Below are 14,985 nucleotides of genomic sequence, written 5' to 3'. Positions count from 1 at the left end.
TGGGTTCTCTTTCTGAGGACCAGAAACCGAGACCTGCCTTTGGCTCATCTGCTGGTCCAGTCAAGCTGGGCAGGGGTTAGCCTCTTTCCTGAGATCAGGACTAATTAAATCCCGCCCTGCATATAGCTGGCATCCAATGGCCAAGAAAGAAGGTGCCAGGTTATTTGTGTTTTAGAATCTAGAGGCAATGCTGTGCATGGTGGGACCAAGATGGCCGAGCCTGATCATACCAGGGAGGCTTTAGGTTGTGCTGGGGGTGCCAGATCAGAGGCTGGGGGAAATAGAGGAAGGGATGGTGGGGTGGGTCCTCACAGGACGCTGGCAGGATCTGGGCTCAGGGTCCTAGGGTAATCCTCCCACAGGTAGAGCAGATAGTGAGTGGCCCTCGTTTGGTGATTTTATTCAGTGCACAGCAGCCAGCACGATTTGCGGATCTTTTTTTTTTTTTTAAATAATTGGTTCAACATGCACTTTCTTTTTTTGAAATTTTTTATTATATTTATTTGTTTATTGGATAGAGATAGCCAGAAATCAAGAGGGGGGAGATAAAAAGGGAGAGATATAGAGAAACACCAGCAGCCTTGCTTTACCACTTGCAAAGCTTTCCACCTTCAGGTAGAGACCAGGGGCTTGAACCCAGGTCCTTGAGCAGAGTAACATGTGTGCTCAACCAGGTGCGCCACTACCCGGCCCCACTATTAGAGCATCTTCGGTCTCTCACACCAGACTCTCTGCCTTTTCTCTCTGACCACCTGACCCCACACCCACAGAACTCCTTTGAATTTGTTCCAGCCCTTCTGATCTGATTTCTGTTCACTGACGTGTCTGGTGCCGCCTCAGATTTGCCCAACAATCCCAGGTGCTCTCAGGGGAGGTGAAGTCCACTGCAGGGAAGGAATCAAGGCAGGTGGCTAAGGCAGTGACCACCTACAGGAGGGTCCTGGAGGTGTGGATCTGAGGACTGCAAGGCTGGCGCCTGCTATAGACCTCCTATCTCCTTGCAAAGTCTTCTGGGGTCACATGCCCTTCTTGCCCAGGTTTCTTCCAATCCAGCCTCTGACAGCATGGGGCACCTTTCTGCTGCGCATGCGCAACCTAAGTATAGAATTTGGATTTCAGAGCGCAACAAGGTTGCTAAGCAACGGGGACGCCAGGCTGTGGGTCATCTGGTGCACCCTCGGTTGCTACTCTGGCTCTGGCGCAGTCCGTGGTCTACACTCCAATGAGGTCTGTGTCCTCCATGGGGTCACCTGCAGGTGGAGGGAGGGAGGATGGGACGGTGGAATGGTGAGCCAGGTGTGTTAGAGGGTTTGGGCAACAGATAATTTGGACTCCAGAGAGTCCAGGCAGGCCGGGTCATCTCTTCCAGTGATAATTTGCTAGATTTTCATTGTGAATTGCAGAAATCTGCCACTTGAGAATTTATTTACAATAGGAATTTATTGTAGAAACAGAAATGGGGAATCCATGCAAGTTGATACTTAGAATCCGCTATGTGCTCTACATTTTCTTTTCTTCAAGGCTCAGTTTGCTTTACAGAAGCCGCCTTAACTTGACCGATTTGGCCCCTGGTATTGGCGTGTGTAATATTTCTTTGTGGAGATTTTCTTTTACCACAGTATGGAAGATACACTCCAATTTTGTGACTTGCCATCAGCATATCCTGGAAAACATTTGCATAATTCAAAAGGACCTCCCTCATTCCTCACTTAGATCCCCCCCAAAGATTTTATTTCCCCTAAATACAATCCAGAGAAGCATTTGCACAGTTCTTAGAGCTTTCCCCCATGACCTACTGGTCCATTTGAAGTTTTGTATATTTTATCATCCCACTATCACAACACACTGCTTCCAATTTCTCCACATCCTCCTTGTCATTTGTGACATTGTTTTCTCTGTTTATGAAAGTCATCTTAAACATCTTAAAGTGTGGCTTTGATTTGCATTTGTAGTTGCAATTTCATATCCCTACTGGCAAATGGCATTGAACTTCATTTCTGTGTTTGTCATCTTCTTTGGTGAAATGTCTGACCTAGTACTTTGCAACTTTTAAGAAAAATTTTATATTTATTTTAATGAAGGGGGAGAAAGAGAGAGAGAGAGAGTATGTGCAGAGGCCACACAACTCTGCTGGTGTTGGAGACTGAACTTGGGACCTCCAAGCCTCAAGCATGCAATTCTCTTAACAGGCTGAGCTATCTCCCTTTCCCCTTTGCTAAGCTTAGAATCTTTTGTTGTTTTCAACTTTCTATATTTTACATCTTGAAAACTTAGATGCCATTTCCCATCATTATTTCTTTATTATTTTTATCCCATCATTCTTTCTTTCTTTATTATTTTTATAAGCCACTTTTAAAACATTTGTGATTAAGAGTGGTTTACAAGACTGTAAGATTAAAGGATGTAGTTCCACATTGCACCTATCACATTGCACCCATGACCGAAGTTCCGTGTCCCCACACTCCATTTCACAAAGGTACCAACCACAGTTCTCACAAAGTCTCAGAGAAAGTTTATTTACTTATGTTTTTTGTTTGTTTTTATAAGTTCCTGTGTTTTAGCTCTTTATACCCCACTTATAGAACCTCCTTTAGCTGTCCTTCATCTCTGTACTTATCCATAATTACCCCCAGTTCCATCCATATGGCCTGAAAGACACAGTTACTCTAGCCAGTCATCTGTCAATGGGCTCTTTGGCTACTGTGAATTTAGAGGTTCTAAAACATAGTTTAATTAAATGGTTATCTCAACTTAACACACCCAGTGTGTGTATTTCAATCATGGTTTTTCCACATCCTTGTCAAAAGTTGATGTTTTCTGTCCCTCCTTTTTTATTTTTTAATATTTTATTGCTGGGGCTCAGTGCTGCTCATGGTGGCCATTTCCCCTCATTCCTTTTTTAATTTGGTTTTTAAAGGACAGAGAGAAATTAACAGGAGAAGAGGAAGTAGAGAGGGAAAGATAATGATGAATACCTGCAGCACTGTTGTAATGCTCTTGAAGTTTCCACTCTGTAGATGTACTGGAGGCTTTAGGGTGGGTCCCTTTGCATGAGAGCATGAATGCTTGACAGGGTGCAACACTGCCTGGCCTCTTTGGTGCCTCACTGGTGACTTAAAGGTTAAATTGGGGGTAACCAGAGATTGTTTCACATTTATTCACAGCAATAACTTTGCTTCAGATACATGACTCCCCCATTCCCCTGTCTCATTCTCAGACTGTGAAAATCAGCTGCTTTACAAGGTGAGGTTGACTTTGTGGAGGAGGAAGGATGCAGTTGGAGCCTGCCACCCTGTGCTGCAGAGAAACAGACTCCAAAGCACAGGGTGTAAATGCTCCAGTAAAATAATTGAGCCCAGCCAATGGCAGAGATGGTTGTAGGAAACTGAAATCAGGAAACAACTGAGTGAATGTGGGACTGCAGCTTCCATTTTAAAGAGGCTATCCCCTGTTCCAGCAAAAAAAAAAAAAAAAAAAGCACAAGCTTTGTGAGCAAGAAAATCCATTCCTCCACAGAATGCAGAATCTCTCCAACATTAAACTCAAATTAAGATAAACTCAGTCTCAGTGAACCCCCCAGAAAGCAGAGAAATGAAATTTACCTTCTAAGACCCTATCAGAGCCATCCTCTGCTAAGTAAGAAATGTGTAAGAAATAAGCTAATTGTCATGAGCAACAGAGGTGTTGAACCTCAGGAGAAACAGTCTAGTGAAAAGTGCATGGTTGTAGCTGGCACTGGCATACACAGCAGGAATCTTCACTCAGAGTATGGCTTCTGCCCAAAGCCCAAGATGGACACAGAGCAACCCTAGAGCTTCCTTCTAGCTTATCAAAGGATGGTGATGAGCTGTAGAGACCTCCAGAGTCTAAATACCATTCCTGAGAACTGGACATGTCTCCTCTCCAGGTGGGGAGCCAGAGGCTTGAACCCTAGGATCATGGTGCCAGTCCTTGTGCTCCTCACTATGTTCTACTTGACACAGTGTACTAAAGCTCCAGGCCCTCGTTTTCCCATTTTTTTAAAAAATGTGTTTATAAAAAGGAAACACTGACAAAAACCATAGGATAAGAGGGGCACAACTCCACACAGTTCCCACCACTAGAACTCTGTATCCCATCTCCTCTCCTGATATCTTTCCTATTTTTTATTTCTCTGGGAGTATGGACCTAGGATCATTATGAGGTGCAGAAGTTGGAAGGTCTGGCTTCTGTAATTGCTTCCCTGCTGAACATGGGCATTGACAGGTCAGTCCATACTCCCAGCCTGCCTCTCTCTTTCCCTAGTGGGGTGGGGCTTTGGGGAAGTGGGGCTCCAGGACACATTGGTGGGGTCGTCTGTCCAGAGAAGTCTGGTTGGTATCATGGTAGCATCTGAACCTGGTGACTGAAAAAAGAGTTAACATATAAAGCCAAGCAAGTTGTTGACTAATCATGAACCTAAAGGCTGGGATATTGCAGCTGAAGATTTGGGGTCTCCATTTTGAAGATAGCTAGTATTCCTATTTTAGTTATATTCCAAAGGGCCCATGACTATACTAGTTAGTTGTTGTTGTTGTTGTTTTCTGAGCCTGACATCTGATATACAGGTGGACCCAAGTTATTGTCTGGGGAGATGATATCATGGCTGGAAAAAAAAGGTTAGAAAGCTGGATCTGGGAAGAGAGTAGCGCTCAAATATGGGAAAGGTGTATAAATATTGACTGTAAACCCCATTGAGTTGATGTGATCTAGGGCTCATATTAAGCTTAGGAGCCTATGTGACCTTTGCATCCCTGTAGATCTGAGCTTGAATTCTGAGGTCATGAGTAGAACGTTCCAAGCTGCCCCAATTTCAGGACCCATCTTCCTCAAGTGGAATATAGAGTATGTTGTCCATTTGGAGGATGGAATATTCTCTTCCGTTGATCCACATATGAAGGCCCACAGAGGGGTCTATTGTGTTGTTCCTGATAGAGATGACCAATAACAATGAAGAGAGGGATCTATTTAAGTTCTAGGCCCATCATGGTATGTCAATCTCCTGCCCTTATTCAACTTTTGCAGACTTTACTTTAAAAAAAAAAAATGGTCCTGCCTTCACTTCCTTTCTAAGTAACTCTTACACTTATTACTACTTATAGGTGCTTTTCCTTTCCTCTTCTCTCAGATAAGAGACACAGTGCCTGGCTTCCTCAGGTGTTTTCCAGATTCACTTCCCTTTCATTGATGGTATAAAATCAAGATTCCTTGGCTCAAGGATCCTGGTATGAGCCCCCAGCTCCCCACCTGCAGGGGAGTCGCTTCACAGGTAGTGAAGCAGGTCTGCAGGTGTCTTTCTCTCCCCCTCTCTGTCTTCCCCTCCTCTCTCCATTTCTCTCTGTCCTATCTAACAACGACATAAATAACAACAATAATAACTACAACAACAACAAAAAAACAACAAGGGCAACAAAAGGGAAAAAAAATCAAGATTCCTGGTGACAAATGCTTTGGGTCCTGATGGAATGTGGTTACAGAGCCCTTTGGTTTATTTCTCCTATCATTTACCCTTCTGGGAGTATGGACCAATATGCTGTTCTGCTGTTCTAACCATGGTCTTCTGTGAAAATACTTTCACCCACTCACAGGATGTTTAATCCACACTAAGGGCAGAATGATACCCTGAAGATGGCAGTGTTCAGATACAATTCATTTGCCAAACTTCATATGAACCAGTGGGTGTTGGGGAAAGGCTCTCTATATGCAAATGCTTCCTGAGTTAATTTTTAAGGCAAATTCCAAGACTGGAGTATATTTTCTGTTCATGCAGAAAAGTATAAGTTTTCCCAATATCATCGTTTTGTAGGAACACCCTTGGGTCAAAGCAATGGTTTCCCTCCCTGGAGAACAGTACTCCCTGAAGTTAACAGGATCCCTTGATTGGCTGGCAAAGAGGCAGTTGACAGCCAGATTCCTCATCATTATGTAGCTTCATCAATTGTGACTTTGGCACAATTATCCACACAAAACACTTTACTTACACATCTAGTCCTTGCTCTAATGTTGACCTTTTCCTATTGATAAAACACACAAGCTCAGACTCCATCCATGAGGACCAGCAACTTCTCTGAGAGAAGGCCTAGAGTCATGGTTTCTCCAGGATGAACCAGTTGAGATTCAAACTCCTTTCTCCTGAGATAACCTGAAGTGTACTTTTAGTGCTTTGCTGCCTGTAAAACAGCTATTCATTCCATCAGCAGGGTCACCGTCTGCCACTAGACATCTGACTGCAGGACCTATGGACACAGCTCATCGTGAGTTTCCCCTGAGTGTGTATTTCTATGTTGAGGTATCAGAGAGTCGCCCAAGGCCAAATGGATCTCAGTACAGGAGCTGCTTCAGGGAGATGAGAAAACACAGACAAAATCCCTGGAAATGGAATCAAATGCCCTCTCAGATTTATGTCTATTTCCTGCTTTAATGTTTCTTCAAATAAGGAAAATCCTGACAAGATGACTAGAAAAGATGCCAAACTCTCTTCCTTCCTGTTTAAACTAAATGTTAGCTTGGAAACAGAGGCTCTGCTGACAGGCCAGAGCCAGAGGACAGAGGCATCACAGGGACAGGTGGTACAAGGCATTAGGAAGAAAGGGAGAAATGCACATAAGGTCACCTGGCAAGTCCCTTCAGTCCCTGGCTGGGAGACAGAAAGGAGCCTGTAATTCAAAGCCAGATGCTGAATCTTGGAAAGTTCTGCAAAGATTTTTTTGTCCAAACGGGGATCCTAACCTTGGACACTGGCTCGGTTGCAAAACAGGTCCTGAAAAGAGTGTGACACTGGGTAGGGATGGGAGTGTTCATGCTGAGTGTGGGGAGCACAGAGAAGCTGTCTGTGTAGGCTGTGGAGCCCTTGACTTCGAGGATGACTATGGCTGCAAGCCACTACACATAGATGAAAATTAGACTTGTGGCTTGTTGATTTATAAATCTTCTTGACAAAGCAGGATAGAAAGACAAATACCCTTGGGATTTAGCTGCCTTGAGACAAAGTTTTCCCCACATTTCCTCATGTTGAATGCAGAGTGGTTTGGACAGCTCCTGCCCACATAAGATTTCTGCCTCTGCTGCCTTCCAGCTCCATGACCTTGGGAAAGTTCCTTAGTCTCTCTGTGCCTCAGTTCCCACCTCTACACTACGAGGCTGGTGGTCATCAGAGCACACCCCCAGTGGAGGGGCTTTGAGGATCTTGACAGGAGAGATCCATAAGCTTCTGCTGAAGGGCATGCTGGGAGTGTGGGCATCTGGTTGTTGTGTCTATTCTAAGCAGGTGCTTAGTGGCCATTGTTTCCCTACAGGCAAGTGTGGGGGGGTCAGCTCAGGTTTCAGGTAGGCTGCCCAGTCATCTTCCAAGGAAGGGGAGTGTGGCATTCCTGAGTCTCACACACAACAATAACTTTGTTCTTTTCTTACTTAAATAGTGTTTACATTGAATATATGAGTTCTCGGTTCTTTGGTGGGATTCCCAGATGATTGAGGCAACTTGTGCTAGCTTTGTAGCTAATCTCCACGGGTGGATACATCCCTTAAACCTGCCACAGCAATACAGCACCCCCAGTCTACCATGTTCCCGCCCCTCCCAGACTACTGCCAGAGGGAGCCTGTAATGAACACCAAACCCCAGAGCATCTTCAATACTACTCTACCGATCCCTCTTTCCCTCCTTCCAGAACACACCAGGCTATTCCAGAGAGAAGGGATATATTTGTCTCAACTGTCCTTTGCATAGAATGTTCTTTCTCTCTGGAAGGCAGTGCCTTCTGCTAACTGACAAACAGAACAAACTAGAGGTTAGGTGGGTTTCTTAAAAATTAAGCCACGGTCCCAATACAGAGTGCTTCACTCCTGAGAACAGCCTTTACACTGTTCTGAGAAAACTTATCCAAACATTGGCCAGTGTGAGGATGGCCACGCTCTCTCTTTTATAAGGGGATGGTAGCACATGGCATAATAGATAGTTGGGGTCCTCCTATCCCTATGCTCAGCTAGCATATCAGCTCTTGGTCTGTCCCAGGAACTGCATGTCCCCAGTGTCTCTGCAAGGAGAAAAAGCAGGAATAACTCTAGAGAGACAGCATAGTGGTTATGCAAAGGATTTTCATGCCCGAGAGTCCAAGCTCCCAGGTTCAATTCTCAGCACCACCATAATCCAGAACTGAATAGTCCTCTGGTAAAAATAAATAAACATATAATTATTCTAAGGATGACTGAAAAACAAGAAGTCAGTCCTGTGTAATCAGAACTCTTTTCAGCATCATCTTGTTGTGTTTCTACTTCACCATAGTCACCACAAAGTCACAGCAACAAGACCCTCAACCACCCTTCCCTGCCATGACCCTGTTCCATTGGGTCACCTACACAGATTTCAGGTTTCAGTCTTCATCACCACCTTAACTAAAAAAAGAAAAAAAAATTATTCTCATGATTCCTTAACGGTCCTGCAGGTTTTGCACATGGAATCCAAGGATTCCATTTACAGATCAGAAATGAACACAGAGAGGCACAGTTGCTATCTTGGCCAAATGGGTGGTAGAAGACAGAGTTGGGGCATGAACAGTAGCTCTGAGACCAAGATCTTAACTCACTCAGTTCAGTGCCAGTCCATGTCTCCATTCAGGGCCACCTGTCACAGAGAGCCCCCTGGAGACACAGGAGCTCAGGCTCCATCAGTCTTCTAGCCCTGCCCAGACAGGAGTCCATATTAGCACAGACTCAACTCCCCAGGGTGGACAAGGACTCGTCCCTCCCCTAGGCAGGAATCCCTCCTCTGCTCCTCTCCCAGCCTGGCCTGCATGGGCGGGGGCTCTTCCCTCTTCATGTGAGGAGCAGCCACTCCTGGGATGGAGACAGACATTCTGGTGCTGAGAACCTCTCCTGCTCGGATGGGCTGGTTGCAGGGCAGCATCTGCAGGAGGGTCTGGTTGCAGGGCCTTTGAGGCCCTCTGCTATTTAGCCTACCCTCATGGAGGAGTGACCCCCACCCTGCCATAGGCAAGGAAGGGGAGCCCAGGGGTGAGGGACCCATGTGGGAACTGTAGGCCCAGAAAGGAAGGAAGAAATTCCTGAATGTTGGGTGGAGTAAATCAAGGCCCGTGAATAACACAGAGTTATCAGCCCATAGGTCAGGTGGATCTTGCTTTGCATTGATTGGGGTGTCTAATGGTGGTGGGGAGAGGGCTCACAGCACAGGGATCAGGCAACTGAGAACCATGAAGGCAGTCTAAGTTCCAGGAAGTAACAGGGTCTGTGCCAGGTGACACTGGAGGAGGTAGGAAGGGATGGGCTGAGTCAGCAGGACCAGCCACACCTCCACCTTCTGATACTTAAGGTCTCAACAACCAGACCCTCAGCAACACTCTGACCACTGCCTGAACCCCTGTCTCAGCCATGGACAACAGCTCTGTGAGTGATCTGGGGATCAGGGATCCTGGTGGGGTGTGTGGGATCAAGGCTGCACAGACCGGAGGAGGACTGGGCCTGCCAGAGTCTCCATTACACAGGAGAAGGTAGGTGAGAGGGTGTCTCTGAGTGCCTGGGCTCTGCTTCTGGGTTGAACCCCCACCCAGTGCTTCCTTTTCCTTTAGTGTATTTTTTTTTCTCTCTCTCTGTCTCTGAATTTTTTTTTTTTTACCATAGCATTGATCAGCTCTGGTTTATGGTGGTGCAGGAGATTGAACCTGGGACTTTGGAGCCTCAGGCATGAGAGTCTCTTTGCATAATCATTATTCTGCCTGACCCACTCTGAATCTTTCACATTATATTCTTCTGTTTCTTTCTACCTTCCCCTGTGACTTTTTTTTTCTCCTCCTCCTTCTCCTTCTTCTTTCCCTTACCCTCCCCCCTACCCCTTCTACTTCTCCTTTTTTGCTGGTCTTTACCCTGGTCCTGTTAGGCATTGATCTCCCCCCTTTTCTGTTTGCTCTTTCCTAGTGCCCACTGAATGTGCCCTGCAACATCTCACTGAGAAATGGCATTGGGATTGGCACCGTGGTGAAAATCCGTGGATCTGTTCCTGATAATTCTGACAGGTGAGACTCCAGGCCCAGTGGTGAGGACAGGAGGGCCCCAGTCTCTGCTGACTGATATTCTTCCAACTAGATATGGCCACCATACTCACTGAGGACTTGGATCCCCAGTATATTTTTAGACTACTTGATTAGAAAAACAGGACAGAAAGGAAGCCAATGTATCACTCGGTACACACAGGCAACTGAACTCAGGACCTCAGGTTTTTTTTTTTTTTTAATTTTTTTTTTTAATATTTATTTTATTTATTCCCTTTTGTTGCCCTTGCTGTTTGTTTTTTGTTGTTGTTGTTGTTGTTATTGTTGTTGTTGTTATTGGATAGGACAGAGAGAAATGGAGAGAGAAGGGGAAGACAGAGAGGAGGAGAGAAAGATAGACACCTGCAGACCTGCTTCACCGCCTGTGAAGCGACTCCCCCTGCAGGTGGGGAGCCGGGGCCTGAACCGGGATCCTTATGCCGGTCCTTGTGCTTTGCGCCACCTGCGCTTAACCCGCTGCGCTACAGCCTGACTCCCACAGGACCTCAGGTTTAACAGTCAAGTGCTTTATCCACTGTGTCCCTCCTAGACCACCCCAGTCCTTTTTGATTTTATGTAATTTAACATCTCCCTTATGGGTCCCCAGCTGGAGTCATTACATCTAAAGGATCTAGGGGTCCAGGGAAATCTCAGGGTTCCAAACTATACTCCTGTGACCTCTGGTCTGATTCCAGAAACTCTAGAAAAACATTGTATGATCTGGAGGAGCCCTGAGTATCTGGAGACCTATTCATCACTTCTCTAACTTTCTGATTCTAATTCTGGGAAATTCAGCCTTCTTGGTAATATTGATTGCTGCAAATATGTCCCTGATAGCATTCTAACTCTCTGGGAACTGGGCATGCCCTGGTAATTGAAAGAAATCTGGCCATCACACCAAGGTTCCTTAGCAACTCACAGAATCTTTGGAAAAGAAGGGTACCCAGGTCACTGCACAGTTAACCCACAGGCCTCCTCCACCTGTTCAGACACCCTGTGTCTAACCTCCCTGCCCCCATTCCAGTACCTTTCCTTCTGCTGTGTGAGCACCCAAGTTTGTGTGCATGGGGGTGTGTGCTGGCGATTTGAAATCGTGGCCCATGGTGTTTGCTTGACCTTGGTCTGTGTAGCCTCCCCATCTCACCCCACATCCTATCTCCAACCAACAGATTTGAAATAAACCTGGCAACCAGCAATTGTCCAGATCCTGACTTAGCTCTGCATTTCAACCCCCGTTTTGATGAGAACAAGGTGGTCTTGAACACCAAGGAGAACGGTGTTTGGTGCAGAGAGGAATGTAGAAATTGTGTCCCCTTCCACCGCGGGCAGGGCTTTGAGTTGATGATCATCCCAAAGCAAGAAGGCTTCCAGGTGCGTGTTAGCCACAGGGCTCTAGTCCAAAGTCAGATAGGGAAGGGTAGGAGACCCTGGAGGAGGTGTGATCCAGAGGGTGACCAGGATTGGACGGGGGGGGGGTCCTCCATTTCTCTCCCTCCCCTGACTCAACCCACTAGTGCACTGGTCGTGCATCGGCAGCTGAGGAAACTCCCCAGAGGAGTGGATTCCCAGCAGGGACATGTGGCCAACCTAACATCCGTCCCCTACGCTTGAGAGTGAGACAGGGGCTCTGAATCAGGAACAAGGATGACTCGGATGCACATGGTCCATAAACAAGTCCCTGCTAAAAGTGGTCACTACAGACCCTCAACCCCCAGACTGTCCCCCACAGAAGTCTGCAGATCAGGACTGGGCTGTGGTCTCCACCATCATGGTCACAGTGTAGAATCCATACAACTAACTATGCACAGAAGTGACAATCAGCTCACCTTACCCTGGGGGGGGGGGTTAGAATAGAATACACCCTATTTTCCCTGGGGAACCTGGGTCTCAGTTGGGGGTGGTGGTGGTGAGCTTTACCTGGTCACATGTAACAGAAACTTAATCACTGCTGCTTGATACTACAGATTGTGGTAGGAGACCAGGAATATTACCACTTCTGTTACCGGATCCCTCTGTGTGAAGTGTGCGGGTTGGAGGTGAGAGGGAAGGTGATGCTGGAGTCGGTGAGCATCTTCTGAGCCCAAGAGATGAGAGCAGGCAGGATGGAATCTGGTCTTGGATGCAAATAAAGTCTTAACTCGCAGCACACTTATCTGTGTCTGTGTCTCCTTCATGTGGGTGAGGAACACATGTTCAGGTTTGTGGAAACACAGACTGAGGGTCGCATAGTGATTATTGATTATGGGGTAGTGGTAGGGTTCAGGCCTGAGCTCTGAGGCACCTCCTTGCTGGGAAGCCTGGGGAGGCCTGTGACCTGGTCAGGTGGGGACTCTGTCTTGTTCTCAGGCAGCACTTTGCACCACCTCCCCGACCACTATGTAAGACAAGATAGCAATGTTGTCCTTGAAGTACATAATTCCTACAACTAGATTTTAACCACCAATACTTTCATGAATTCCAGATATTATAACTACAGTTTGTCCTAAAAATGATAGAGAATTATGAAAAAGAATGTGGGTTGTGTTTATCTGCAGTCCTGAGAAAGTTAAATGCTAATTAGTTCCAGTAGCATTAGTGCAAGTGATTTCATTTTCCAATGCCATTGCTAAAAGTTGCTATTTAAAAACCTTTCATCCACCTCTAATTTGAAGCAACTATGCTGGATTCAGTTTTTTCATACTAGCTTATGTAGGGGTGCCATCTTTATTCCTCAGTGTATAGATTCTCATATTCTTATTAGATCACCTAGTTCTCAAGGATTACTCACTGTCATCTTGATCAAAGATGAGACATGTTGACTAGTCTGGGATTTTCTGTAAGCGCTTCATTCATTCCCATTATTTTTCTTGACAGAGGAGAGCACATTCCACTAGCAGCTGTGACTCTTTCCAAAGCACTAAACTCCCCTTTCTGTTCAATTTGGTCCAAACTTCATGCAAAGGACAGTCAACCACATCTCCCAAAGCCTCCTGTACAAAAGTACTGACCCCCCCCCCAACCCCGTTCCAGTGCCATTTGTCTAAATTTAGGCACCAACAGATTGAGGAGCAGGTGCAGACATTCCAGAGGGCAGAGGCCTAGGGTCCTGGCAGACAGTGAGCAGCTGGAGCTCAGGCAGCCTGCAGGCTGCAGAGTGTGGGGGGCAGCGGGAGGTGTGTGTGTGGGGGGGTCTTACACCTCCTGAGCAAGGGGGCTAGACCTAGAATAGGGACTGAGCTCCTCGCCCCCCACTATTTATTTTAATGAAAGGGATATATAGAGAGAAAGAGACTAGGGGCACTGATCCTTTCTGGATTATTGGAGAGTTGGGGAGAGAGATTGAGCCTGGGATTTTAGAGCCTCAGGCATGAAAGTCTTTTTGCATAGCCATTACACAAACTAATAAAACCACTAAACTAACTAGACCCAGAATTTTCTCCTTGGATTTATCTTTCTGAAAATATTTTCACTTAGCTATATATCTCCAAGCACAGACTTAACATTCATTGGTTTACAATTGTATTGACTACCCTCTAGGGAGCTATATTGTCAGGATTTTTTTTTAAATTAAGTTAGTAAATAAACTGACATTTCTGTTGGTGTGAGAAAAGCTGGTTCTTCAGGCTGTTTCTAACGCGGACATTTCTGTTCCTCTTTGAAAGTGCTTGGCTGTATCCACCCCTTGTCCTGTGGTCTCTCTGTCTCTCTCCCTCTTTATCACCACTTTCCCTCTTGATTTCTGGCCGTCTCTAACCAATAAATAAAGATAATAAATTTAAAAAGAACTTTAAAAAAGAAAAAGTTGTAATCTGATATGGACATTCTACTCAAAAGATTTGTGATTACAGTGGCCACCAAAAGGAAGCTGTGGGCCTGGAAGGAATGGGGTACAAGGCCAGTGATGACAGAGCCAAAGTGAGATTCACACATTGGGTTAAGCAGAAGCTAAATAACATTCAGCCCAGGGTTCAGGGGTTCAGCAGGAGCTGCTTTTGCAAAGGAGCAATTAAAATGTTAATACTAAATTTGCAAAGAAAAGGCCCCAGGCCAGAAACTCATACTCCAGCCTGTTCCTTCCTGAATGCCCTTTGCCCTTAGGACAGGCAGATGAGCTTCAGAGTTTTCAGAGATGTTAACAAGCTTCGTCTTTGTCCTTCCACAATATTTTTACAAAAAAAAAAAAAAAATCAGGATCCAGGAAGCCATGAACTAGAGACCAGAGCACCCAAGGAGCTCCAGTCTGCATCTTGCTTGACCCAGAACCCTCTGCCTGGGTTTCCATACTTTCCTTCTACCTCTATAAATATGGCTGGAAAGACTCAAGCAAGATTCTCTATCATCTCTGAGCTACACTACCATGGGTCTCTCTCTCTCTCTCTCCCCCTTCCTGAAAGAATAGCTGGTGGTGTTGAGGGACAAGGTACTGCCCAGAACATAGGAGCAGTGACAGGCGTGGCTTGGAAAGTGAGGGTGAGACTTGGGTTTTAAAACCTAGAGTCTTAGAGAGCTTGGACTCTGCCTTGGCTGTCAACCACCATGGAAGTGTCCTTTTACACTTTTTCTTGCTCTCTGCCAGCATTACCATGTGATCACCATGTAAGTGTTTGTTCTCTCCCTCTCCCTCCCCTCCCTCCTTTTTCCCTCTCCCTCTCCCACTCTAACTCCCCATCCACCCTCTTTCTCTCTCATACATATAATCCTCTTAATATGTGAATGTTCTCAATTTTCCCTGAATAAATGTTTGGAGTGCCGAGTATTCATGCCTTCTCCTCAATTCTTTGTAGCGATAATGCGTGACGAACCTTATAATATCAGGGGAACAAATGTTGCCCCCCTCCCCTTAGTCAGTGTGATGGCTTTTCACCTCCCTTTACCACCAGCAGCAGGTTCATATTAAGTGTCAAGCGACTCTTCTGACATTCTAACACTAGTCTTATGGGGAGGGGCA

General features: G+C 45.9%; 1 protein-coding gene and 1 long non-coding RNA gene across 5 annotated transcripts in view; both read left to right on the top strand.

Annotated features, from left to right (window-relative positions):
• The window catches only part of LOC132536802 (uncharacterized), a 99,983-nt gene that overhangs the window by 64,998 nt on the left and 20,000 nt on the right, over positions 1-14,985 (top strand). The window contains exons 1-4 of one of the 4 annotated variants that reach the window (XR_009548338.1): positions 1,158-1,227; positions 6,216-6,272; positions 9,344-9,417; positions 9,946-10,043. This is a non-coding gene — a long non-coding RNA (uncharacterized LOC132536802). Of the gene's footprint in view, positions 1-1,157; positions 1,228-1,274; positions 1,297-6,215; positions 6,273-9,343; positions 9,418-9,945; positions 10,044-14,985 lie in introns of those variants that run through there. The other 3 variants (XR_009548340.1, XR_009548341.1, XR_009548339.1) reach the window with 3 other exon arrangements.
• LOC132536920 (galectin-7-like) lies at positions 10,921-12,206 on the top strand. Its single transcript, XM_060186389.1, has 3 exons — positions 10,921-10,928; positions 11,189-11,429; positions 12,023-12,206. Exons 1-3 carry the CDS (start codon positions 10,921-10,923, stop codon positions 12,134-12,136), a joined length of 363 nt encoding a protein of 120 aa, XP_060042372.1. The 3' UTR covers positions 12,137-12,206.

This window comes from Erinaceus europaeus, chromosome 2 (assembly GCF_950295315.1).
Source record: "Erinaceus europaeus chromosome 2, mEriEur2.1, whole genome shotgun sequence".
In the NCBI taxonomy this organism is placed as follows: domain Eukaryota; kingdom Metazoa; phylum Chordata; class Mammalia; order Eulipotyphla; family Erinaceidae; genus Erinaceus; species Erinaceus europaeus.
The sequence above is the reverse complement of the archived record's forward strand: the minus strand, read 5'-3'. Positions and strand labels throughout refer to the sequence as shown.

What these genes read in the sequence shown, in the direction of transcription:
- LOC132536920 (XM_060186389.1), top strand. An exon ending in CAAAGCAAGAAGGCTTCCAG is followed by an intron (nt 11,430 to 12,022) that starts GTGCGTGTTAGC and finishes TTGATACTACAG; the next exon opens with ATTGTGGTAGGAGACCAGGA.